The following is a 26,383-nucleotide window of genomic DNA, read 5'->3' as shown; positions in this document are numbered from 1 at the left end:
ATATTGCACATGTTGGGTGGAAAAAAGTGTCTTGAAACTCCCTTGGATCATCCTTTGTAACAAAAGTAAAAAAAAAAAAATTGTATAATTTTATTTTACAAGAAATTGAGATGTTTATGATTACTAGATTTCTTTTTGTAAATCTGAATATAATTTAAAATGCTTACTAAGTTTAAAATAATATAATTAATTAACAGTTTTGTTATACAAATATTTGAAAATTAACATAAATTATTGAATAATTTATTATGATTAAATATATTATTGTCTGAATAAAATAATAATAATAATAAAAAAATCTACTGCTATATATACAGGTGTAACATCATACCCTAGGACTTTAGACTATAAACGTTTTAAAGAAATAAGTATTGCTAATGATTCGTATCTTATGGCTGACATGTCTCATATAAGTGGATTAGTTGCTGCTGGAGTCATTCCATCACCTTTTGAATATTGCGATGTTGTTACTTCAACTACACATAAAACATTAAGAGGACCTCGTGGTGGAATTATATTTTATCGTAAAGGTTTGTCTTACTTTAATTAACAGGGATGTACAAAATCCAAAATCTATTTTAATCAGTAAACATACACTAAAAGATATTAATAATTACTAAGATAGTAAAACTATTTTTTACATTTTTCTACATTTGAATTACTAATTTTGAAAAAAATAGTAGTAGTTTAATATTGTACTGATTTATAATAATAATTATTATGTATCAGTAATTATTATACTTAAAAATATTTTTCTTATTAATGTATTTTATTAACTCTGGATTTTTGCTCAACTTGAGACGTAAATTACTTATTATTTTTTATAAATATCAAAAATATATATTTATACATATAAGTTATGATTTTTTGACAAATCAAAAACTTTTCATCTACTAAATATTTTGCGTTATTTTTTTTTTTTAATAATTTGTATAATTTGGAACTACAATTAAAGAATATTTTTTAAATTTTAATATGTATAATAATTTTATAATAAGTACTTATTTAGTTAAAAGTTGACTTAGTTTTAACTCATAATTCCTTTATCAAAATTTTTTTATAAAAAAATTTGATAAGAAATAGATTTATTGAAAAATATTTTTTATTTTCAGTCTAAAACTGTAAAAATAATTTTAAAAAAATAATCCAAAAAATATTTATTAAATTAAAAGTTATTAGATATGTGTTTAACATCATGGGCCACTCCGTATATACATATAAATTCATTTCTTTTTTAGGAATTAGATCTGTCACTAAATCTGGAGAAAACATAATGTATGATTTAGAAGACCGTGTAAATGCAGCAGTTTTTCCAGGATTTCAAGGAGGACCACACAATAATGCTATTGCTGGCATTGCAGCTGCTATGAAATTAGCAACCACTCAAGAATTTAAAGATTATCAGAAACAAGTTTTAATTAATTGCAAACAACTAGCTGAATCGCTAAAACAATTTGGGTATAAAATAACTACTGACGGCACTGATGTTCATATGTTATTGGTTGACCTAAGACCAATAAATTTAACTGGTTCTAAAGCAGAGTATATATTGCAATCAATAGAGATTGCTTGTAACAAAAATACAGGTGATTGTTTTAACATTTAAAATAATGTTTTTTTTTTACTTAATTTTGATATGTTTTAGTTCCTGGTGACAAAAGTGCTATGAATCCATATGGAATAAGATTAGGAACACCAGCACTTACTACAAGAGGCATGAAAGAAAATGATATTATGGTGGTAGCAGAATTAATTCATAAAGGTTTCATAATATTTTTAATTAATTTTCTTTAATGAAAGTTGAACTATTTTGTTTTTTAACAGGTCTGTGTATAGCATTAGAAGCTCAAAAAATATCAGGTCCAAAATTGGCAAATTTCAAGAATATTCTAAGTTCTGATCCAAAATTCATTGAATCTTTAAAGATTCTAACTAAAGAAGTAGAAACTTTTGCAGAACAATTTTACATGCCTCAATGAGTTAATATACATAATCCGATATTTAATCTCATTTTGAGATTAAATAATCATAAAACTGATTTGTATACACTACAACATTATTATTAGGATAACAAATTAAAATTGTTTTATATTTTGTTTGTTTTTATTAAAATAAAACATATTTTTCACAAATATTAAAATATTCTATTTCATCTTCTTCAACTTTAATAAATGATCACGTAGTTTTAACTGAAAAAGAAATATTTTGTTATAAGAAATTTAAATTATGTAAATTGGAAACATCACAAAGATATACTTGTATTATGATAATACCTTAAAAACTTTATTCATCCTTTTAAAATGCTAAGTTTTTATTAGACTCAATTTAACCAATAACTATAAATTACCAAATTAATTTTAAGCTTTTCAGACCCAATTTTTATTTTTATTTAAAATAACTCAACATTAATTTTTTAATAATTGATGACTAGGATAAAATAAACATGATTTTCAGAAAAATCTATTTTTCAATTTTAATTTTTGAACTCTGGAAAAAAAATTTACTCTAGTTTTATTGCTTAAATAATTTTATATCTTTCGAGTAAAACTATCAAACATATCCGTCTAATGAATCTCTATAGTTGTTTCTGCTGTACAATACTGTCAAAAATTAAATTTTCAAAAAGAAAAAAATGCTAATCTGATTGTTTCAATTAGGCCTTTATAATTGCTTTCTGCAAAAAAATCTAAAATCCAGTAATTTTTAAATAACATTTGATTAATGGTTTTCTTTCTCTTATGTAGAGAAAATTTATAAGATTGAACTTTTTTTTAAATAATATAAAAATTTTATTGTTATGTCAAATAAAATTTTATTTATAGCACCATTTGTATATTTTTATTTCATTAACTATAAGCTTCAATAAAACTACTAATGACTATTAAGTGATGCTCACAAGCAATGCATTTAATATTATCTAAAATATGTAAAATAAAGTATTTTAACTTTAATATTTTTGATTTTAAATTGAAATGCTGGATTTATAAATGATTATATAATAATACTCATATATAATAGTAAGCGAACAATTCTTAATGAGTTAGAAACTATTCAAAAGCACAACAACAAAAAATACTTGTTTAAATCAACCCAAATTTTTACCTGCTTATCTTTGAATGATTTTTTTACTTTGCCTTTAGCTTTATGTTTTATCATCATAAAGTTTTTATTTTTATTTTTTTCTCTATTTGTTTTACTTGAAAAAGGATTAAGTCTGCCATCTTTGTAACCAAACTTTTCTCTGTCTTCTTGCCCTTTCTATAAATAAAAAATGTAGCTAATTCATATATATATATATAACAAAAATTTATATTTTTTTAAAATTAAAAAATTCCATAGTTATAAAGTTTTAATTTTTAGAAATCACTGTTTTAAATACTACTTAATGAGTAGTACTCAGACATCTTTAAAAATAAAATAATTTATTAATAATACCTTAATAGACTCTATCCTAGTTTGTTTATCATGTTTCCTTTTTTTATAAATATTTTCGATATCTTTCAATCTAACTAGTTCACCTCTATAAAAACAAATAAAAAATGAAAGTGAAAATCATGATATATTGAAAACTTATAATACTTAGATGATTCATTAGGTTCAGCAGGTCTTTTTCTATTTTTGGCTGTGGTTATTTGTTTACTAAGTTGAGCAATTTCTATTCGTTTAAAATCTTCATCGGTCAATATTCTCATAGAACTCACTTTTGCAGCTTTTTCTCTTTTTTCAGCTATTTGCTCTTTTTTAGTTACTTTTTTAACTGTTTCTGTGTTATCTGTTGCTGAATTTTCTAAAACTAAATTTTGATGGGATTCATGCAATTCTTCACCCGATTCATTTTCTTGTTCATCTTCATCTTCCTGTTCATTTTCATCTTCAGAATGGCTAACATTAACCCATTCATCATCAGAGTTATCCGATTCATTACATGATTCTACTTTGTCAGTCTCGAGAAGTACTTCAGCTCCAGGTACAAATTCTTTAGCATCAATTTCTCCAAACTTTCTAGCTACAATTTCCATGGTAGCTTCAGTAGGTCTTCCCTGAAATCAAAAATTTATCCATTGTTAATGTTAATATATATATATAAAAATATGTTGTAGTTATTTTTTTATATAAGAAAAATCAATGTAATTAAGGTAATTTGACATACTCTATCTTTTTTGTGTAGTAAATGTGGCATTGATGATCTATAAACATGTATTAATGATTTAGCTGCCATCATAACACTACGTTCTCTGTAATTTTTATATTGAGCAAGATCTTTTAATAAATCTTCTGTCATGACCAATGGAGCTCTTGCACACATTTCTCGAATAGCATTTAGTCTATGAAAAAATTTCATAAATTAAAAATTATATCTAATAATAATAATAATAAAATTCAAAATTAGTCATTAGCCAAATTACTTTTGCTTTAGATTAGTATAACTTTATTTCATAGCATTTTGAAAGAAGAAAAAAAATTTGAGTTTACAAACTTAGTTTTATGTTTTTATGTTGCAAGTAGGAACATAAAATTTAGTTATAGTAAAAATCATTATTTGATTTTTATTTGATAGTCTCAAATATATCCCATTATATATAATATGATTTTGTGAAATCAGTAAAAAAAAATGTATGTATGTTTGATGAATATTATTTAAATTATGTAAATTAAGGTAAAAATTTTAAAATTCATTTTTTTAGGTACATATTTAATTAATTAAACTATCATCTATAATATCAAAAAGAAATAATTTGCAAATTTGATAATTGATTATTTTATTAAAGAAACAATTTAAGTTGTTTTTCTTATAAATGTTTTAATTATTATTTATCTCTTCGGTACTACACTTATTCTTTATTAGGGTATAAATTATATTTTTTTAATAATATATATTTTATAATTGAAAACTATTTATCTAGGAAAATGACTTATTAACTATAATTTTGATGTTATTAACATCATCTCTTTTTACACCAGCTGTTGACCTGTTATAATCTTATTATAGCTAATGGAGCCAGAAACCATAGGTAAACAGCACAGCTAACATCAGTATTAAATCTGATTAATCTTCTACTGTGTCACAACTTTCCAATTTTGAAGTTATTAACAATTCAAAATATAGATTGAGAAATGAGTAATGATTATTATAATTTGTATTAAGTATATTTTATTGCTATTCTATTTCCTGCCTAAAGTAAAACTATTCATATCTTATGAATATAATCATACAAATAATGTATAAAATTCACCTTTTTTTAAATAAGATTACTTTTTTAACAAGTAAGCTAGTTAAGGATGTATATTACAATTTAGAAAAATAGAGTTGATACTGTTATGTAGTTTTAAGGTTAGCTAATGACCAGTCAAGGCCTTCTGTTATATAAAACAAAAAATATAATTTATATTAAATTAAAAATCTTACCCTATAGCCATAACATCAGATGAATTTCTTTCTGTAACAAAATTATTAACTAAAGCTCGTAAGACAGGTTCTAATATATCAGGTGGAACTAGCTCATGAGATGATTGAGCAACAAATTGCATCATTTTCACTACCTCTGTAAAATAAAAAGTACAATAATAACCTGAACTGTAAAATATTTAGAACTTTTATAAATACTCTCCATTTTTTTTTTACATATAACTTAACGTAAATACTTATAACTTGTGTTTAATACTATTCTAAATTAAATAACATCCAAATTACCAAATTTAAGAATAAAAAAAAAAAGTATAATAAAAAATTGTTGACATTTATTTAATTAATAATTAAATTTTAGATTTGTTAGCTTCGATGCGAAGCTGAGAAGGTATTGGTTTTACTAAGATGTGTTTTTTTTTTTTTTTTTTTTTTTTTTTTCCCCTTTTTTCTCAATTTTTTTTAGTCATGTGTTACAGGAAATTTCAATTTATGTATATTTATATATGATTCAAGGTAACATTTATATCTAAGTTTTTTCTTAATTAATAAAATGATGCTTGTTAAGACTTCGACAAAGTGTATCTAAATTCAAAGAAAAGTTTTCAAATATGAACATTAATTACTCGAAATCAGTTTACCTGTCACTGTAATTTATAGTGATNAATTTTTGAAATTTTTGAAATTTTTTTTACTTTAAAGTGCCATAACTTTTTCAAAAATGAACATATCAATATAATTTTTTTTTATATAGATGCATAATGTCTTTACCTACCATTTGATGTATTTTTTTTTATAAATTTAACCCTTTACCTGCCCACAGGGGGGGATTTAAAATNTATAAATTTAACCCTTTACCTGCCCACAGGGGGGATTTAAAATGACAACTTTTTCACAAAAAATTAACTTTTTCAACTTAACTTTTGAAAATGTTCCGGAAGGTCTGACACTTTTATATATATCTTAAATTAAAGCTAATGTAATGTTCTTTATTATGCAAAAAAAAAATTTCGGACTTTATTTTATCTTCACGGTGAAAATGGCTACCGAAAATTTTCGATTTTGTATTTTACATTTTTAACTTTATTATGCTATAACTTTTTGAAAAATGTATGGATCAGTACAATTTTTTTATGAGGAGTAGTATTCATATACATCTTTCATTTGACATACTGTTTTTTTAAATCGGACCATTTCCCTATATACAAGGGGGGTTCAAATCTAAAATATGCATGTAAAAAGTAGAACTTTTTCAACTTAAATTTTGAAAGTGTACCGGAAGGTCTGACACTTTTATATATATCTTAAATTAAAGTTAATGTAATATACTTTATTATGGTAAAACAAAATTTCGGACTTTATTTTATCTTCATGGTGAAAACAGACATCAAAATTTATAAAAAAAATACGATTTTTGTAAAAAAATTCTTTTTTATATTTTTAACTTTATAATGCTATAACTTTTTGAAAGATGTATGGATCAATATAATTTTTTTTTTATAGATGCATGATGTCTTTACTTATCATTTGGTATATATTTTTTGTAAATCTGACACTTAACCTGCCCACAGGGGGGGATTTAAAATGACAACTTTTTCACAAAAAATTGACTTTTTCAACTTAAATTTTGAAAGTGTTCCGGAAAGTCTGACACTTTTATATATATCTTAAATTAAGCTAATGTAATATACTTTATCATGAAAAAAAAAAAATTTCGGACTTTATTTTGTCTTCACGGTGAAAATGGCTACCAAATGCTATTTTTGTGTGAAAATTTTCGATTTTGTATTTTACATTTTTAACTTTATTATGCTATAACTTTTTGAAAAATGTATGGATCAGTACAATTTTTTCATGAGGAGTAGTATTTATATACATCTTTCATTTGACATACTGTTTTTTTAAATCCGACCATTTCCCTATATACGAGGGGGGTTCAAATCTAAAAAATGCATGTAGAAAGTAGAACTTTTTCAACTTAAATTTTGAAAGTGTTCCGGAAAGTCTGACACTTTTATATATATCTTAAATTAAAGCTAATGTAATATACTTTATTATGAAAAAAAAAAATTTCGGACTTTATTTTATCTTCACGGTGAAAATGGCTACCGAATGCTATTTTTGTGTGAAAATTTTCGATTTTGTATTTTACATTTTTAACTTTATTATGCTATAACTTTTTGAAAAATGTATGGATCAGTACAATTTTTTCATGAGGAGTAGTATTTATATACATCTTTCATTTGACATACTGTTTTTTTAAATCCGACCATTTCCCTATATACGAGGGGGGTTCAAATCTAAAAAATGCATGTAGAAAGTAGAACTTTTTCAACTTAAATTTTGAAAGTGTTCCGGAAAGTCTGACACTTTTATATATATCTTAAATTAAAGCTAATGTAATATACTTTATTATGGAAAAAAAAAATTTCGGACTTTATTTTATCTTCATGGTGAAAATGGCTACCAAATGCTATTATTGTGTGAAAATTCTCAATTTTATTTTTTACATTTTTAACATTATAATGCTATAACTTATTGAAAAGTGTATTGATCAATATAATTTTTTTATGGGAAATACTATTTTCTAATAATCTCTTTTTTATTCGACATACTTTGTCTTAATCAGGATATTAATAAGGAACTAGCAGTTTATGAAGCTTTTGGAATAATCCACCAATTTTTTAAAATTAAACACTATCTAAAGATTTGCATCGAAGCGTTTTTTTTTTGATAGTGATTTTAATCACTGTCAGATATCATTATACTTGATCCATCTATGTCACGTCACCACTGTGCTGGGTTTTTTTTTAATAATTTATATACTATCACACAATAACACTCATGTTATTTCTTAAGTAGATAACACAAGAAATTTAATATAGCTTCTCATATTAGAAGGATTATATGTGGGAAATCTCCAAAAAATTACAATTTTTAAAATCAATAAATTTTGACATTATTTTTCCTTAAAATTGCCATAACTTTTTGAAAAATAAATATATATATATATATATTTAAGAATATATATATTATGTACTTAATATAAAATAATTGTAATTAAGTTTCAGTCATAATTTATGACTGATGAACTTATTACATCTTATTATTATTAATATTTTTATTCATTATTTCTGTATATTTTCACATTCCTATAACAGCTTGGTCAGATGTAACATAATCCTCAATATTTTCTAAAATTAGATCATTTAATTTTTGAATAAGGAGTTCATCAACATTTTTTTCTTTTATTCCAATTAGTAAATACTTGACATTTAAATCCAGAGTCCGATAGTTAAAAAAATAAAACATCTTATTTTTTCAAATAACATGTGTGAATCTATTTATTATAAATGTAAGTAAATCTTTCTTAGTTGATTGAAGATCAGGGTTAGGTGATTTAGTATTGGGAACACCAAATTTTCAATTATGTAAGTATAGTATTCAAAGGGAGGGACAATGTGGCAGTGCTCGATGTACATTGTCTTGGGTTTGAAACTCAGTCACGAATGGCTTCATTTTCTGATTGAAAAATCAATTCAGTAATTGGAGCCACTATCCCTCTCTTTGGCGACTAAAAAAGAGATGAAGGTTTCCTATTGAATGCGATATGAGGACAGCTGATGTGAGCCTAGATGATGTGGGAGATCGTGTCAAGTGGAAGTTTAGGATAAGGGTGGCCGACCCCAAGTAGTTGGGATTAAGGCGAGGAAGAAGAAGATCCCTCTTTTCGACGACAGTCTAACCGATTGTAACAAAGTATAAATGTTTAAGAAACCTTTTTCTTTGAGTGAAGCTGCTATGGCCCTTAATAGATTTTTATTTAAAAAGTATAGTATTCACTATATTTAAAATTAAAACTATATTAAAAATATTAATTTAAAAATAAAAAATATTTAAATTAAAAAGCCATAAAATTAATCAACTGAATCAATTGACAATTGAAGTCCATCAAAGGTCAATTGAAAGTATTTTTTAATGTTGATGGTTAATAGTAAGAGTAATTAATAATTTTGTGTTTGTATTTAACACTTTAAAACTGTTATAATGAAAAAGATATTTATAAAATTGAACATGAATATTTCTGTACCTTTTTGATGAGGTTGTAAAAATCTTTGGACATATGGATAAAAGTTAAACAATATTAACTGATGTAAGCCTATTAAACGGGAAACCACATCTAATGTTAACATTTTAACTTCGAAACGTTCATGTCTTTTTTCTAATTGATGAAATAACTTTTCTGCAAAACCTTGAGGATCGTGTATTAATGTTAAGGCAGCAAAATTAGATGATTGAGACAGCTGTTTTTTCTTCCTTTTATTTTTCTACAAATATTTTAATGTTATTTTTTTTAAATAAGATAATTTTATTTTAAATATAATACCTCAACTAATTTTTTCACTTTTTTCAAATTTTTTTGTCTTTTTCTGGTAGTTTTACTAACTTTATTGGCCATTATTACTTCTCGTGTATTTGGTCCTTCCTACATAAAATAAATAAAACTTCATAATAATACTTATTATTAATAATAATACTCCTTATTATAATAACACTCTTAAAGGGATTATAATAATCCCTTTAGTTTGACAAACTAATTGACTTAGATAAAATTTAGCTTAATTTGTTGATACTAGTTATGTATTTCTAAAATTAAAAATAGTTTACTGATAGTAGTAAGATCCATTTCTTACACTTTTTAATTTATTTTGCTCATATACATAAAAAAAAAATTAAACATGTATTTTCAAATAAAATAAAATTTCACATTAATTATTGTAAAAACAAATCTAGGATATTATTAAATATAAATCAGTATTTATAGTATATAATTAATGAATAGCCTTCAATTACATCATCAGAACTAGAAGAGTCACTATCATCAGAAGAATCATTTGTATCAATAGTGACAAAAAATTTTAAAGCGGCTACCATAACTTTTGTAATTTTTGAAAAGCAGCCAGTTGAAATTACATTGACAGTTTTTGTATCTTTCCAGATATTTTTCTTATACAAGTCAATCATTATTCCCTAATAAGAAGAATAGTTAAATATTTTAATAAAAACATTAAAAAAAATTAAGTAATAACTTACCAAAGACATTTTAGCAGCTTTGGCATTGTTATCTTTTAGCATTGTGTACATGAAATTTTGTAAATTCTAAAACATAAAAAAATAAAATAAAATATTTATATGTAAAGTTTATTTATAAATCTTATTTACCCGATTTAATTTGGCATCTTTGTGCTTGGAATTAAGATTCTTTATGTCAGAAACAATATGGGATTCTAAAAATTTTCTTAATTCTTTATCTTGTGATCTGAGTAATCCAAAAAACAATGAAAGCAAATCTGTTGGAGTCAATAATTTTTTATTACGTAATAGAATGAGTGCTCGACAAAATGTCTGTAAAATCAGATAAATAATTAAATAATTTGCAATTGTAGGAAAAATAGTTAAGTTATTTTTCATACCATACGCATATCTTTATCTAATACAGGTCCATGAGTTTGCAGTAGATCAGTAAGTTCTTGTGCAAATGTTTTAAGTTCACCGGGATAACAATGTGCTACTTGAGCCATAAACATAACCAGTTCATCGAGACTTTTATTAAAATCTGATGGACGCAAGGTAAATACAGCCAATAATGATTTATAATGACGTTGTTGTTGAAGGAACTAAAATAAGTTTAAAAATATATAAAAATAATCTAATTATTTATAGCAAGGTTTTAATTAAAGGTATACTTCATCTTTATAGGAGGCCGGATCTCTTTTTATGAGATTTTGTAATTGTGGGAGGTTATTGGGCAACTGATTATTGTGTCGTACCATTATAAAACAGCTTTAAATTTTTTAAACATAGATATAAAAATTTATGGAATATACTAATACAATATAAATAATAAATACTTTCAAAAAAGTATTTGATGTTAGTAATGGGATAAGTTTATATACAGAAAAGATACATACAGTTTAAAGTGCACGTGATACTGAATGAAGCATACTAAACATTTAGAAAATTTAAAGCACATAACATGTGTAGATAAGTCTTATCGTTGGTAATATTTTTGGTTATTACCACCAATTTTGTTATTGATAAATAAAATATTTAAAATAGTTTCAAATTTTTTAATATTTTTCAGTTAAAATATTATTATGAATAATAAACATATTTTTTTAATATTTAACATAAGATATTAAATATCTTATTCAATCGAGAATAAGAAGAAATTTAATTATAATTCCAAGGTAGATAAATCTTCAATGCTGAAATAATTTATAAGCATAGTATTTGTAAATGATCGAAGACTTTACCTGATCTGTGCTGTGGTGATAAGGCTACCTTTAATTTCAGAACAACGCGGGCTTTGAATTTAAAATTAATATTATCAATAGCAACATCACAAATTAAGATAATGGTAAATATAGTTTTTTCTATTGTTTTAAGGGTTGTTCAAATTAATTTTTGAATTTCTAGTTTTAATTATAAATAATTGTTTAAATTATTTGTGTCTTCATATATAGTAAGTATGTAAAATTATTTTTATAACATGTTATAATTTATAATTATAATTGCATGTTAAATGGTTTTATTACAATTGTTAAGTTTTAACTGAATCATTCAATAAGTTACAGTTATTTTAAAGTGATTATTGAAAATGACTGGATTTGGTTTTAATACATCAACTGCAAATGCTTTTGGTTCTGGAATCAATGCTCAAACTTCATCTGGTCCATTTGGTAATTAGTATTTTATAAATAAGATTGAGGAAAAGTTTGCTTTTAATTTTATATTGACATTATAATAATTTTCCCTTATCATTTAAACAAATAATGAGAGATATAATTTATGATAAATTTAAAAAATAAGTCTTACAAGATTGATTTTTTTTGTAGGAAAATATGAGATTTTAATTTTATTAAATGGAAATTTAATCATTTACTCGCCTAAAAAGAGGCGGATTATACAGCAATTTTATTTTACAGCGCATTTCAATAATATATTTTCTTTCTTATCTTTGAAACATTCATTGGGAATCGTGCATCCATTAAATTTATTTTAAATTAAAAATCATGTTATATAATTCATTAAAAAAAAAAAAATTGACTTCCAAACTTATGTTTATGAGGTTATATATTTAAGTGGATGTAAAAGCTGAAGATAAAAGTATGACTTATATAAAAATTTCAAATTCAGGAAATTAAAATTGTAATACTTAGTATGAATATTTCTACATTAGTACAGATAATAAGATAATCCATATTTTTGGCACATATTGTGTATATTTTAATTTTGTTTATTTAATACATTTTTTATGCAGACACATATTCACAATAGTAGATTCTTAAAGTAGTAGTGTAAAAAATAAATTCAAAAATTTGATCCAGATTGATCAACCCTAACCCGTGTCACAAGAGGGTTTTAAGTTAAACTTAAAGAGTAGCTTTTTAGATTTTGCGGATTATTAAAAAAATTAGATTGACCATAAAAAATAAACATAATATAAGGTAATGATATAATTTGACCTTAAAATATATATATTTAAAAAATTAAGTATTTTAAATGAAAGTAAAGTTATTATAAAATTAATATTTTATTAATAAGCACTCTTTAATAAAAAATTATATAATTACTTTTACAATAACTTTATTGTCATTTAAAAACCACTAAATTATATAACTGGCTTTATATAACAGCCAGTATATTACCAGTTAAACCTATTTTATGCATACAAATCTACTTGTTTTTTTCCGATATTATGATAAAACTACTGATGTCATAAAAATTCTGAAAACAGATTTGAATTCAAAATTGTAGTATCAATTGAGAATCGGTTAGGTCAATTTTTGAAATTATATATTCAATCCAACCCATCCTTTAACCTCTAAGTATAGTTTTTATTTTTGAAAACTAAGTTTTGCAAAGTAATTTTGGATATTATAGATAAAAAAAATTTTGAAAATTGCCTGACTAATATTTAATTGACTTGATGCTGAATTGAAATTTGTTTTTAGAATTCTTATCACATAAATAATTTTGTAGCATTGTTGGAACAAAATTGTTGTTGTCAATAAAGAACAAGTTTTTTTTTTACTAAAAAAAGGTTGGTACACAGATACCTTTACCATATTCATCTACATATTATAAGATGTGTATATTTACCATATACACACCTAATCATACCAAATCAGTAATTATATGTTTTCCATCACCAATAACTTTTGATATTATTGCTAATTAGTTAAAAACTATAGGGTATAACTATAAAGAAAATAGTTCTGAATATTTCAATTGTATCATCTATTTAAACAGCAAGTGTTATTAGAAATTATTAATATATCTTTTGAAATGATTTATTACAATAAAAAAATAAATACAAAAAATTGTTTTTAAATTATTACAGATTTTGATTTTTAATATTTTAAAATATTAAAAAATATCATTTTTAACCTATTTTTTTGGTATTTTAAAGTTTATTTTTTGAATGTTCATAATAAAAAAAGTTGAATTTGTTACCATAACTGTCAGCTCAACTTCAAGTTTGAAATTTTCATTATTAAATAGAAAATTTTATGATAATTAAAAAAATAGTATTGTTAAGATTACTATGCAGTCAAGAAATGATATAATTACTATTTACTATAAATTTATCAAAAAAGCTCAATATTTTTTTTGCATTTTTATTGTAATAAATCAGTTAAATAGAATCATAGTAATAATTTCTAATTAACTTTTGGTGTTTAAAAAGATTCAAACAATTGAAATATGCAGAACTGAATTAATTTTAATGATTTACTTTAACTAAAAAAACAAATCAAAATATTGTTGTTAAAAAAAATTACTCAATTAAGTGTATTAATTGTGATCATTTGATGTAACGATAAAAAAAGTTGATCAAGCAAGAGCTAAGTAAATGATTGAGAGTCAAAAAAAAAATCACATAGTATAAAAACTAGTGATGGTAAATATCAAATAATAACTATCGAACTATTCGATAGTTGCACATATATTCGAATAGTTTATGATAAAAATAAAATATTTGGTGGTATAAACATAATTTGAACACAATATACAAACGTTAAAATTAAAAACGCGCTGTCCTCTTTATCGGTGTTATGCCTTTGCAAGACAAAAGAGCAGGTAATGCTAGACTAAGAACAGTACACATGGTATTAAGTGTAAAATAAGACTTTAGTATTTACGAAAAATCTGTAGCGCATAGAATAAACCTTTCCGATAAAACTGAAAATATATCATTAGTCATCGAAAAAAAGAACTGCTTTTTAATTTTCGACCCATATTTATCAGTTTTTACCAACGACTCACAAACTAAAAATAAATAAAATGGTACTTTTTACTATTATTAATTGTATAATAATTTATTTTAAGTATTCGCTAATTATCTTCTTATTATAATTTAGTGTACTTAATAAAAATTTTAGATAGAACTAATCGAATATTTTTTGAAACTATTCGCTAGCCCATTTAAATATTTTTTAAAACTATTCGATAGTCTATGTTAAAAGCACACTATTCGGTTGTATAAAAACAATTCGAATAGTTATTCGATAGTTTTTCAAAACTATCGTATACTATTTGATAGTTTAAAATATTCGAAAATGCCCATCACTAATAAAATCTCTAATATTAATAAGAAATTTTTTCAAACGAGGGGGACTACAGTGATGGGTTCCTTGATATTTATTAAAGTTATTGAATTTAAATGAAATAAAAATAAAATAATTAAAAATTTTTTTTCTAACTCAAAAACTTTTGTAAGGTATTTTAAAATAAAATAAAATACATAATCGAAAATTTTCACACAAAAATAGCATTCAGTAGCCATTTTCACCGTGAAGACAAAATAAAGTCTTAAAATTTTTTTTCATGATAAATTATATTACATTATCTATTATTTAAGATATATATAAAAGTGTCAGTATTTCCGGAACACTTACAAATATTTATTTGAACAAGTTAATTGCTTGTGATCAATTGTAATTTTGAATCCCCCACTGTAGGCAGGTAAAATGTCAGATTTATTAAAAAAATAAAATACATAGTAATAAGTAAATATCTCACGTAACTATAAAAAGAAAAGTTTTATTGATTTGATCATTTTTCAAAAAGTTATGGTAGTTTTAAATAAAAAAATTTTTGAAAATTAGCGATTTTTAAATTTGTAATTTTTTTGGAGATTTCCTCCATTTATGGGGAACGATGGAATTTTTTCAATTTTTGAAGGTAATGTCTTCGACTAGATACAATTTGTGATATTTTGATGTATCGTTGAAAGAAATCGGTTCAGTGAGAGCTGAGAGAAAGTGGTAACAGACAAATAAAAAAATAAAAAAAAAAAACATATAGTAAAATTAATACCTTCTCAGCTTCACATCGAATGAAGTCTGCCTAGACTTGATAAAAATTAATTAAGTGATATTTCAATTTTTTCACTAGTTTAATCACATTTATAATTATTGTTTAAATGGAATACTTATTAAGGTTAAAAAGAAAAAACTTTTTAATAATAATTAAAATTAAAATTATTTTATAGGTTTTGGAGCTTCTACTACGTCTGCTACACCATCATTTGGATTTGGATCTTCAGTAGGTACTGCTCCAACAACATCTTTTGGTTTTGGTGCTCCGACTACAATTGCCACATCATCTTTTGGATTTGGATCCACTACATCTGCAACACCTGCATTCAGTTTCAATACTAGTGGTGCTACATCCACTCAGCCACAATCTATTTTTTCTGGTTTGGGACAAACTCAACCTGGATTATCAGCTAGTATTAAATAATTATGAATTAAAATAAAATTTAAATATTTTACAAATAATATATTTTGAATAGCACCATCTTTTGGAGGAACTTTTGGCTCATCATTCGGAGCTAAACCATTTGGTTCTACTACCACAACAACAGCATCCCCTTTTAATTTAACATCATTTCAAGGTAACCTTATGATTAATCTATGTAGAGATCAAAATAATTACTTAAAACAAAAAAATGGTAGCACAGTGAGGTCGTGGCATAGTTAAGAAAATTATAAGTGATATCTGACAGTATTACAATCACTATCAAAAGAAATGCTTGGATGCAAATCTATAGATAGTGTTTGAATTTAAGAAATGGATGGATTAGTCCAAAAGCAACATCAACTCCTATTCCCTTAATTATACAATTCGTATCTAGTCGAAGACATTACTCTTAAAAATTGAAAAAAATTCCCTCGTTTCCCGAAAATGGAGGAAATATGCAAAAAAAATTACAAATTTAAAAATCGGTAAATTTTGTCATTTTTTTCACTTTTTTTTTCTTAAAGCTTCCATAACTTTTTCAAAAATTAACAAATCAACATAATTTTTTTTTATACTAAAACCTTAGATATTTTCCTTTCATTTGATATCATTTTTTTAAAATCTATCACTTAACCTACTCATTGGGGGGGATTTAAAATAGCAACTTTTTTACAAAAACTAACTTTTAAACTTAATTTTTGAATATGTTCTGGAAATACTGCGTCCTTTAAACATATATCAAATTAAAGCTTATTTTATGTGCTATAAAATGAAAAAAAAAATTTGTCCCGACACTTTATCTTCTACATTTAAACGGCTGCCGTAGTTAAAAAAACACTATTTTTTGTTAAAATTTTCGATTTTAAATTTTCAACTTAAAAATGCTATAACTTTTTGAAAAATGTATATATCAGCACAAATTTTTTTTTTCTAAAGACATTATAAGTACATATTTCATTTGACATACTTTTTATTAAAATTGGACAAATTACCCTTGTATAGGGGGCGTTCAAAACTTGAAATATTGTAAAAAACATAGATCTTTTTCAACTGAACTTTTGAAAATGTTCCGGGAATACTTTGTCCTTTAAACATATATCAAATCAAAGGTTATGTTATATACTATTAAATGAAAAAAAAAAATTTGTCCCGACATCTTATCTTCTATGTCCAAATGGCTGTCAAAAATTTTAAAAAAATGTAATGTTTGCGATAAAAATCACCTTTTATCAGGATGTTTTTTGTACTTAAAACTGCCATAACTTTTTCAAAAATGAACAAATAAAAATAATATTTTTTTGTATTGAAACCTTAGATATTTCCCTTTCATTTGATATAATTTTTTTTGAAAATCTAACACTTATTCTGCTCACTGGGGCGATTTAAAATAGTAACTTTTTTACAAAAAATAACTTTTTCAACTTAATTTTTGAAAATGTTCCGGAAATACTGCATCCTTTAAACATATATCAAATTAAAGCTTATTTTATGTGCTATAAAATGAAAAAAAAATTTGTCCTGACGACCTATCTTCTATGCGCAAAAGGCTACCGTATTAAAAATATGCTATTTTAACAAATTTTTTTTTTATTAATTAAACACTATCTACAGATTTGCATCGAAGCGTTTTTTATGATAGTGATTTTAATCACTGTCAGATATCATCTATACTGGACCCAACTATGCCACGACCCCACTGTGCTGGGTTTTTTAGATAAATTTTTTGAGCAGATTTCAAATTTGCAATTAAATTTTTCCATCACCACTAATTTTTTTAGATTATTACTTATTAGTTAAAATCGAGTATTAATATATTAAAAAATAACAAAAAAAATATAGGTTAAAATGAAATTCAACATCACAATACTGGATGAAATCATAGGTGAAACTAAGCACAGAATAGTTCTAAATATCAGCTAATATATATTATAATTCTATAATATCTGAATATTATAGAATACTATAAAATATAACTATACAGAATATAGCTCTGAAAATTTCAATTTTAGCTTCTATTTAAACACTAAGAGTTAAATAGAAATGATTGGTATTTCTATTGAAATGATTTATTATGATATAAATACAAAAAATATAATAAGTGATTTTAACAAATTTTTGGGCTTTTTTCATAAATTTACTGTTAATAGTAATTATATAAGTTCCTGGCCATTTATCATTTTAAAAGAAACCATTTTTTGAAATCTTCTTAAAATTTGTTATTTAATGATATAAATTTCAAACTTGCAAGTTTTTTATCTATGCAGCCATCTACATAGAAGATAAATTGTCGGGAAAAGTTTTTTTTTTTTAATTTATAGTATGTAACGTAAACTTCAATTAAAAATATTTTTAAAAGATGCAGTATTTCCGTAAAATAATCAAAACTTAAATTTTTGTGCAAATGTTGCTATTTTGAATCCTCCTTATGGCCAGGTTAACAGTCAATATTTCAAAAAAAAATATATATCCAAAGTAAGGTAAATACCTAAGGTATTTATATAAAAAATATATGTATATATATTATGTATTGTAATTTGTTTATTTCTAATTGTTTATTATAAATCTGAGTAGTATTTAGTTAAAATTGTATTTTTTCATTTAATTTATGTAAACTATGAAATTATTATATTTATTCTATCGCATTATGTTAAAGGGTTTTTTTTTACCCGTTTATAATTTAAAATAAAATATATATATTTTGGTTTATTCATTTTTTAAAAAATCTTTGCAATTTAAATAAAAAAATGTAAAAAATAACAAAATTTACCGATTTTAAAAACTGTAATTCTTTTTATTTTTTGAGGATTTTCCACCATTTACAGGAAACAAAAAAATTTACAATTTTTTGAGGTAATGTCTTCAACTTGATACGATTTGTAATCTTTTAACGTACCATTGGAACAAAATCGGTTTAATGAAAGCTGAGAATATAAAAATAATCACATGGTAAAATGAATACATTTTCAACTTCACATTGAAGCTAAAAATATATTTAATAAATTTACTATTAATGATTTATTAATTAATAAAAAATTTATGATGGAAAAAGGAAATCTTATTATTATTATTTACAAATAATATTAAAAAAACACAACATTAAAGACATTAGCTTTTTTTATATAAAAAACTATACCCCTACTGTTCTCTAACTATTAAAAACTATTTTATTGTTGTACTTAACCACAAATTTCTGTACCATTCTCATAATTTGGTTTTCTTTATTTAAACATAGCAATTTCACCCAATTGAAACACATTTCATGTTTAGAGTTTAATTTGAAAATTTAATAATTTTAATTGACTATTCCATTTTATTATTTTAAAATTATTTTTTTTAAGGAAATACCACTCAACTACAGCAACAACATCAAACGCCAAATATAAATGATACAGTTATTAATTCAATTGTAAACTGTAAATTATTCGATGATGAGAGAGACCAAATAATTTGTAAACTAAACTTATTACAAGCATGTTGGGGGACTGGGAAAGGTATAATGAGCTTTTAAGGAAAAATATAATGTTTATTAATTATTAATATTTTATCAGGATATTACGCATTAAACAATACTCCGCCAGTTGAATATACTCCTCAAAATCCACTTTGCCGGTTTAAAGCTATCACTTACAGTGTCAAACCAACATCATCTAGTCGAGACGCCCTTGTAGCTATTGTAATTAACAAAAAAATGGATGAGATAAGGTGATTTTTACAAACATATAATTATATTAAATAATATCAAAAGTCGATAGAACTATTAATAGTTTTATCAAGATTTAACGAGATCTTATGAACAATTATATTAGATTTAGAAAAAAACCTATTTTTTTAATCACACAAAAGAGGTGCCAGGGAGTGCATTACACTTACAAATTTTAAATTAACACCCCCATTTATTTTAAGGTACAACAAAATTTGAAAAACATTTCTGTGGTGATATTAATATATTAATTCTATTTCGTATTATTTAATTCATATTTAATTTAAACTTAGATTTTGTTATAGAAATTAAATTTTGATTCTATAAAATAGGAATGGGTCCAATATTAGAAAACCAAATGATACCTGGTGTACTTAGTTAATATATCGGAAGTAATTGAAATTTGGCATCACTTATAATTAAATTATCTAATTATCAAAACAAGTTCATAAAAGTAATCAAATTTTAATTAAATAAGAGATAATTTTTTTTTTGGAAAACATAGCTTTATATACAGTGATCTATTTATCATAACCCTTCAATTAATCACAAAATAATAAATATTGATAAAAAAAATTTGACTTTTTTTAGTTTACATACATTATTTGAATTATTAACTACTATTACATTTTAGCATTATTTTATATAACTAATTTTTTTTAAATGGCAACATACATATTTAACTAGCTTATAAAATAGTCATTTAATTAAGAAAATGATTGGTCAGTAACAACTTTTGGACGAGTGCTTCAGAAGTTATGACAATTTTCAAAAATTAACTAGGACTAGATATAATTATTAGATATTTCTCGGGCACACTCTTCCTTCATTTCAAATGTGAGAACATTAACTACTTTCAAAGTACTGATTTAAAAATTGTTATCAACCCATTAAATTTTATTTTATAAATTAGTTAAATATGTATGTTGTCATTAATATTTAAAATCAATTCAATATCCCTATAAGTTATAAGGGGTAAGGATAAAATGAAGTTAGTAGTTACATAATCAAAATATGTATGTAACAAAAAGAAAATCAACAGATATTAATATTATATAATTTTTATTATATAATTTTTATTATTTAATAATTATTTTAATAAATAAATACAATAGTAATTGTTAAATATTCCAAAGAAAATAATATTAATTTATGAAAATGTTGGTTTTTTTTTATTGGAAAAAAAAAGTTTGGTTTTTCTGAGTTAACTGATATGGCCCATCACTACTATAGATATCATTATTTTAAATTTTTCTAATATTGTATTAAAATGTATTGTTATTATGAAATTTAAGTTAAATGTTTATTATAAGATTAAGGGCATGTAGTGGTTAAAACTTCAATAAATCTTCTTGGAGTTAATAATTTTTGCACCCCTGAATTTTTGATTAAATGTGTGCCTAAGTATTTATGATAATTATTTTAAATGTTTTTAAAAACTTTTGCTTGTGTTTGAGAGGATAGGAAAACTTAATACTCAGAAGAACAGAATGAAACTCTGATTGAGCTTGGTAGGCTGCCTACATTAAATATAAATTATTATTTAAATATAGATTATTAAAAGAGATCATCTAAATTTTAAGTCATGGGAAAATCAACTTAATAACAAAATTAAATCCTGAATATTATGTTTAATATTACATTTTATTCTGTATGTATTATGATTTTATTAATTACAGAAAACAAGAAGCACAGTTAACATCAAATTTGTTTGCTATCTTGGGAAGTAAACCAAATTTTAGTGTACATTTAGATACATTAAAATGGTATACAGAAACCAAATCTATGGCTCTCATATTTGTTGAAGAAAAATTACAAAATGGTAAAAAATTATATTATTATATGAATACTTCAACTGTAAAACAATTTATGTGCATCATTATAATTTTCTATGTTAATTATACTAGTCAACAAATTTTAACTTTTTTGTACAATTCTTATTAAAAATACATTTCTTAACCAATTATTTATGTTAATTTTAAATCACTGTGAAAGGTAAACTTATAGTCTAATTGTTTTTAGATAATGATAAATCAGGACCCACTTTAGTGATGTATTTAGGAATTTGTTTTAGAAGGAGTCCAAATAATTTTCAAAATGTAAAGCAATGAAGTTTACTCTGTCTTCTATTATGAGTTTATTTTAAGGGTCAGGATTTTATTATGATCCTAAAATTTTTTTTGTTAAAATGTTGACATAGCCACTGGGGTTGACAACCGGTCATCAAAGTTGTAATGGAGGTCATATGAAAAAATAGATGGTCAGTATAGGATTAGATCCTGCAACCCAAGGCTCTGTAGAGACAAAAATTACCAACAAGCCATTGCGCACATACATTTCACGTGTCAATACATTTTTGTTTAGGCTTATAACTTCGTGTACAACTTTGAGAAACTGTAATTATATCAACTTATACAAATTAAAAATAGCTATTTATGTTATATAGGTAATTCAAAAAGAGTATCAAGTAATGATGTAGTAAATTATTTAATGCAACCTGCTCCAAAGCAACAGTTGACTACTATGGGAGTAGAAAATATATTTCCATATGCAGGATTTACCGAAGAAAACTTACGTGAATACTTTGAAAATCCTCCAGCAGGTAGTATCATTGTTTTTTCTTTCTTTGCTTATAAAGTAAATTGCATTATTTTAATAGGTATTGATTTAAGAGTTTGGAAACAAGCTCAAATAGACAACCCAAACCCCACAGTATTCATTCCTGTTCCTATAGTAGGATTCTCAGAGTTATGTTGGAAATATAAGTGTCATAATGAACAAGTTACTGTACACAAAATGGCTCTCAACAGTATTTCTGATCGTCTAAATGAGTTAGCTAGAAAAAAAACTAGAGTTGAATCAAAACTTGAACAATACACTGATAAAATGGATCAGTTGACCCATAGAATAGTTAAAGTTTTAGTTGGTCAAATGGTTATATTAAATGCTGGAATGGCTCTAAGACCCGAAGAAGAAACTATTAAAAATCAACTGGAAGTATTGTACAATGATATTAATTCACCTTTAAGGTTTCAGGTAAGATTTATTTTTAAATAATATACTGAACACCCTGTATACTTAGAGCAAAATATAAAATTCTTCTTTTTAATGCTCTAGCTTTAGACTGTATGATATAAAATGTGCAGAAGTATAACCAGGATTTTGTGTAGGGGATTATACATAATTATTTTTTTATTATCTCCATAAAAAAACATATATTTTCACCATATAATGGGATATTCCCATATCCTTTCGTGGGTATGACCATGAACATAAAGTAAATTAGATTCTCAATTGTTGGGTTATCATAATTAATTTAAAAAAAACTATTAAAAAAAAAAATACTTAATTCTTGATGTAAAGAACTATCTTGTGTTGAAATTTGATTAATATAGAGAATTTTGTCTGATATACTTAAGATACACTAACTGTATTTTCAATTGAAAATATCATTTCTTTTAATTCTTAATAACTTTCTTTCCTTTACTAATTATGACCCAAAAGCACGAAAAATCTTTATCCGGATATAGAAGTCAAACCATGTTAATCATATATTTTTGAAGTCGTTGAATCGGAATCTGTAGTCTATAAAAACCCAGCACGTCAAGGTTTTGATTTTCAAAGAAACACGTAAAACGTAATCATGTGAGTTACGTGTTGGGTTGAATGAAGAACATATGTAAAGTGGACTTACTTAGCTCTTCATGAATTTCGGGCTAAGTCATATCGCAGCGGCGTGAATTATAGACGACGTAGGCCACCCTGAAGTAATGATTAACGGCAGTTCTAGAGTGACCCACAATAATGCCGGTATTGAAAAAAAAAATAAGTAGACTTAGCTTCGCCCTGAACTAGACCGAAGCGGTGTTGTTAACGAGCATGTATAAGTACTCTCCTCCACAACTCGCTGTGATGGAGTCGGAGATTCTCCTAAAAGACTTCATAATCTACCTGGGCCTTGTCATCGGTAAGCAAATTATGTTCGGGTCGCACAATGCTCGTGCGGCCTAGCGTGACCGAGAGATTCTGCTTAGAGTGCAAAAAAGGGCGATCATAAGGATCGCATCAGCTTACCACATAGTCTCCGGTGGGGTTGCCAGTATTCTGACTTCTCTATCGCTCGCTGACATTTTACGGTGAGGCGTAGATGATGTGAGCCACCCCAAAGTAATGCTTAATGGCATTTCTAGTACAACCATAAACTTGAAAGAGGAAAAAAACGATTAAGATAAACACATTTTACGAGTTTTTTTTTTCGAAAATTAATTGACCCTAAAACACATATGATAACATGCTCCAACTTCCAGACTAGAAAAAAGATTTTTTACACGACTGAGTAATCAATAATTTTTATATGGTCATAAAATTTTTTTCTAGGGAAAGTTAACAGAAATCGCTACTCTTGTTAGATTAAAGAATTCAGAGTTATCGGATGATTCTAAATGTAGTACAGGGTATATTCCACAAGTTGCTGAAGAAATTAAGCATGTATGTAAAATTTAATTCTTGTTATTGTGTTTATTAGTAATGTAAAATTATTTTATGAAATACATTTTATTTAAAGTTTCTAGAACTACAGCAAAGAATGATCGCAGAAATGCAAACTGTTGTTAGAGAAGATTTTAATGCCTTAAAACTGATGAAAGAAACCTTAAGTAATGTTAAATAAAAATATTAACTCAATAAAAAAAAAAATGTATTTTTATCAAAAATTTGCTGTATTATTGGCATAAATTTTAGTTTAAAAGAATTGATATAAAACTATGTGATTTTTTGTACAAGTTAGTATGATAAATTCCATTTTATTATTTACAGAAGCTAACTACTTTTTCTCATTAAAGAACATTTTTATTTGGTATTTTTTAATTTAGTAAACATTTTTCTACACTGAGGTGTATTGATAACTCTATACCTATTTGTTATTGTATGAATTTTGATATACAAAAGGAGGATTAATATTTCTTTAATATTCTAAAATTGTTTAATATTTCTATAATATTGATTAGCATAGTGTGCATAGAAACTACGTGGGTTGGACTTCACTCCCAAATATTAATTGAATTTTTGGATAAGGGGAAATAAAAAATGTGGTAAAGAAAATTCCATTTAGGTATATCATCTAATGAAATAGACTCTATAGTTATATTTTTCAAGCTACTGCCTTGAAATTATTTCATAGAAATATTAAATTGGAAAATTTGCGAGATTGTTCCTTTCGTAAATGGCCTGAAATTAAAAAATACACTATTCGATTCTTTATCTATATTTATCTTTACTAAGCAAATATTTCGATTCATTTAACCGTTTATATTGATAATGAATTATTGAATACTAAAAACACAAATTAAATTATTAGCTTACTTTTGATCATTTAAATGAACGCGAGAGATAAGTAGGAGACCCCAGTAATAAAATAAATAATAATATTGTTGAGAGATCCACTGGGAAAATCTCGATTTCCTGTTAGGTCTTTCTTTCCTTAAACACGTAACCTCAAATGCACATGCATATATCCTTTAATATGTTTCTTGTATATTTAGAGAGCATAATTAATAAGGAAAAACAAATTTGTAGTAAAATAGAATAAAATATTATAACTTATCTCGAGGAACCTGAGTCTAATTGTACAATTTATTTTATAAATTAGATTATTAGAAAAAATATTTGATTTTTTTTCCTGAAGCTATTGTATTTTAGCAAACTTTCATTCTATTAATCAAACTTGCAATCAATTTTTATTTGGTTGTAATATGTTGTAAAATTCTCATAGCATTCATCTTGATAATATGTTTAAATTATGAATATAAATAAATATATTATCGTTTATTAATTATTACAAAACTGGATGTAAGCAATGTGGTTTTAGAGCTGTATACACGATTGTTATGACCTATTAGGAATTTATAAACGACTAATAGACTAAATAAATCTTTAATACACAAACGCAACTATAAAACCGGTCGGTTAAGTGAAAGTACAACGCCCGGTAAAGTTAGTGGTACCAATGATGATGTTGTCGAAAATACCATTTGTGGTATAACACTAAAATAATAATAACAATAATAATAGCACGATTAAAACACACCTGCGATTACATTGCTTTAATGTAACAAATCAACCACGAAAAAAGTCTTCCTACGTTTTACTGAAGTAAGGGTAAGACATAACAATTTGTGGTTTCTATTTGCTAAAATTTCTTCATTTTTAGACAATAGTGTGAGAAAAATTAAAAACTTTATGTTTAGCGTCTAACTCCGTTTACGGGATACAATTGAACAATGCAAACTCTACAAACAATTTAAATCATTATTATTCTATATTATTGTCATCACAATATAAATGTAGGTTATACCGTGTTGGGTGGAGTGAACAGATTTCTTGTAGAGCATAAGGTATGCACGGTGATATTGTGTAACTAAATGAACACGAGTACAGTCGGGGTATAGTAAAATTAATTTATAATGTTTAGT

General features: G+C 24.6%; 3 protein-coding genes and 1 long non-coding RNA gene across 9 annotated transcripts in view; 2 read left to right on the top strand and 2 right to left on the bottom strand.

Moving 5' to 3' along the window:
• LOC126906211 (serine hydroxymethyltransferase) overlaps window positions 1-2,127 on the top strand; it is a 5,420-nt gene extending 3,293 nt beyond the window's left edge. For all 3 annotated transcript variants that reach the window (XM_050686609.1, XM_050686596.1, XM_050686600.1), the window contains 4 exons: window positions 318-530; window positions 1,239-1,586; window positions 1,646-1,762; window positions 1,825-2,127. In XM_050686609.1, coding sequence (XP_050542566.1) covers window positions 318-530; window positions 1,239-1,586; window positions 1,646-1,762; window positions 1,825-1,979 — 833 coding nt within the window. In that variant the 3' untranslated portion in view covers window positions 1,980-2,127. The remainder of the gene's footprint in view (window positions 1-317; window positions 531-1,238; window positions 1,587-1,645; window positions 1,763-1,824) is intronic.
• LOC126906161 (protein SDA1 homolog) lies at window positions 2,082-11,414 on the bottom strand. Its single transcript, XM_050686501.1, has 13 exons — window positions 11,152-11,414; window positions 10,879-11,082; window positions 10,628-10,810; window positions 10,499-10,564; window positions 10,259-10,435; window positions 9,792-9,890; window positions 9,495-9,732; window positions 5,408-5,543; window positions 4,151-4,325; window positions 3,580-4,040; window positions 3,436-3,520; window positions 3,103-3,258; window positions 2,082-2,189 (listed from the first exon to the last, which is right to left on the bottom strand). The coding sequence occupies exons 1-13, from the start codon at window positions 11,236-11,238 to the stop codon at window positions 2,145-2,147; spliced, it is 2,112 nt and encodes a 703-aa protein (XP_050542458.1). The 5' UTR covers window positions 11,239-11,414; the 3' UTR covers window positions 2,082-2,144.
• A 165-nt stretch (window positions 11,415-11,579) lies between these two features.
• Window positions 11,580-24,771, top strand: LOC126906186 (probable nucleoporin Nup54). 4 transcript variants are annotated; one of them, XM_050686569.1, is made up of 11 exons: window positions 11,580-11,825; window positions 12,043-12,147; window positions 15,963-16,202; window positions 16,266-16,367; window positions 19,552-19,704; window positions 19,762-19,915; window positions 21,593-21,735; window positions 22,360-22,515; window positions 22,573-22,949; window positions 24,291-24,401; window positions 24,478-24,771. In XM_050686569.1, the coding sequence occupies exons 2-11, from the start codon at window positions 12,066-12,068 to the stop codon at window positions 24,580-24,582; spliced, it is 1,623 nt and encodes a 540-aa protein (XP_050542526.1). In that variant the 5' UTR covers window positions 11,580-11,825; window positions 12,043-12,065; the 3' UTR covers window positions 24,583-24,771. The 4 variants fall into 4 exon arrangements, with proteins under 4 accessions (XP_050542526.1, XP_050542518.1, XP_050542509.1 ...); XM_050686561.1 differs by having other exon boundaries at window positions 12,037-12,147; XM_050686552.1 differs by having other exon boundaries at window positions 11,580-11,930.
• LOC126906338 (uncharacterized) lies at window positions 24,023-26,383 on the bottom strand. The gene is made up of 3 exons (XR_007704224.1): window positions 26,266-26,383; window positions 25,999-26,200; window positions 24,023-24,115 (listed from the first exon to the last, which is right to left on the bottom strand). It is a non-coding gene; the product is annotated as an uncharacterized LOC126906338 (long non-coding RNA).

Source organism: Daktulosphaira vitifoliae, unplaced genomic scaffold, assembly GCF_025091365.1.
Source record: "Daktulosphaira vitifoliae isolate Bord-2020 unplaced genomic scaffold, ASM2509136v1 Scaffold_1, whole genome shotgun sequence".
In the NCBI taxonomy this organism is placed as follows: domain Eukaryota; kingdom Metazoa; phylum Arthropoda; class Insecta; order Hemiptera; family Phylloxeridae; genus Daktulosphaira; species Daktulosphaira vitifoliae.
Note: the sequence above shows the minus strand (reverse complement) of the source record. Positions and strands in the feature narration are given on the sequence as shown.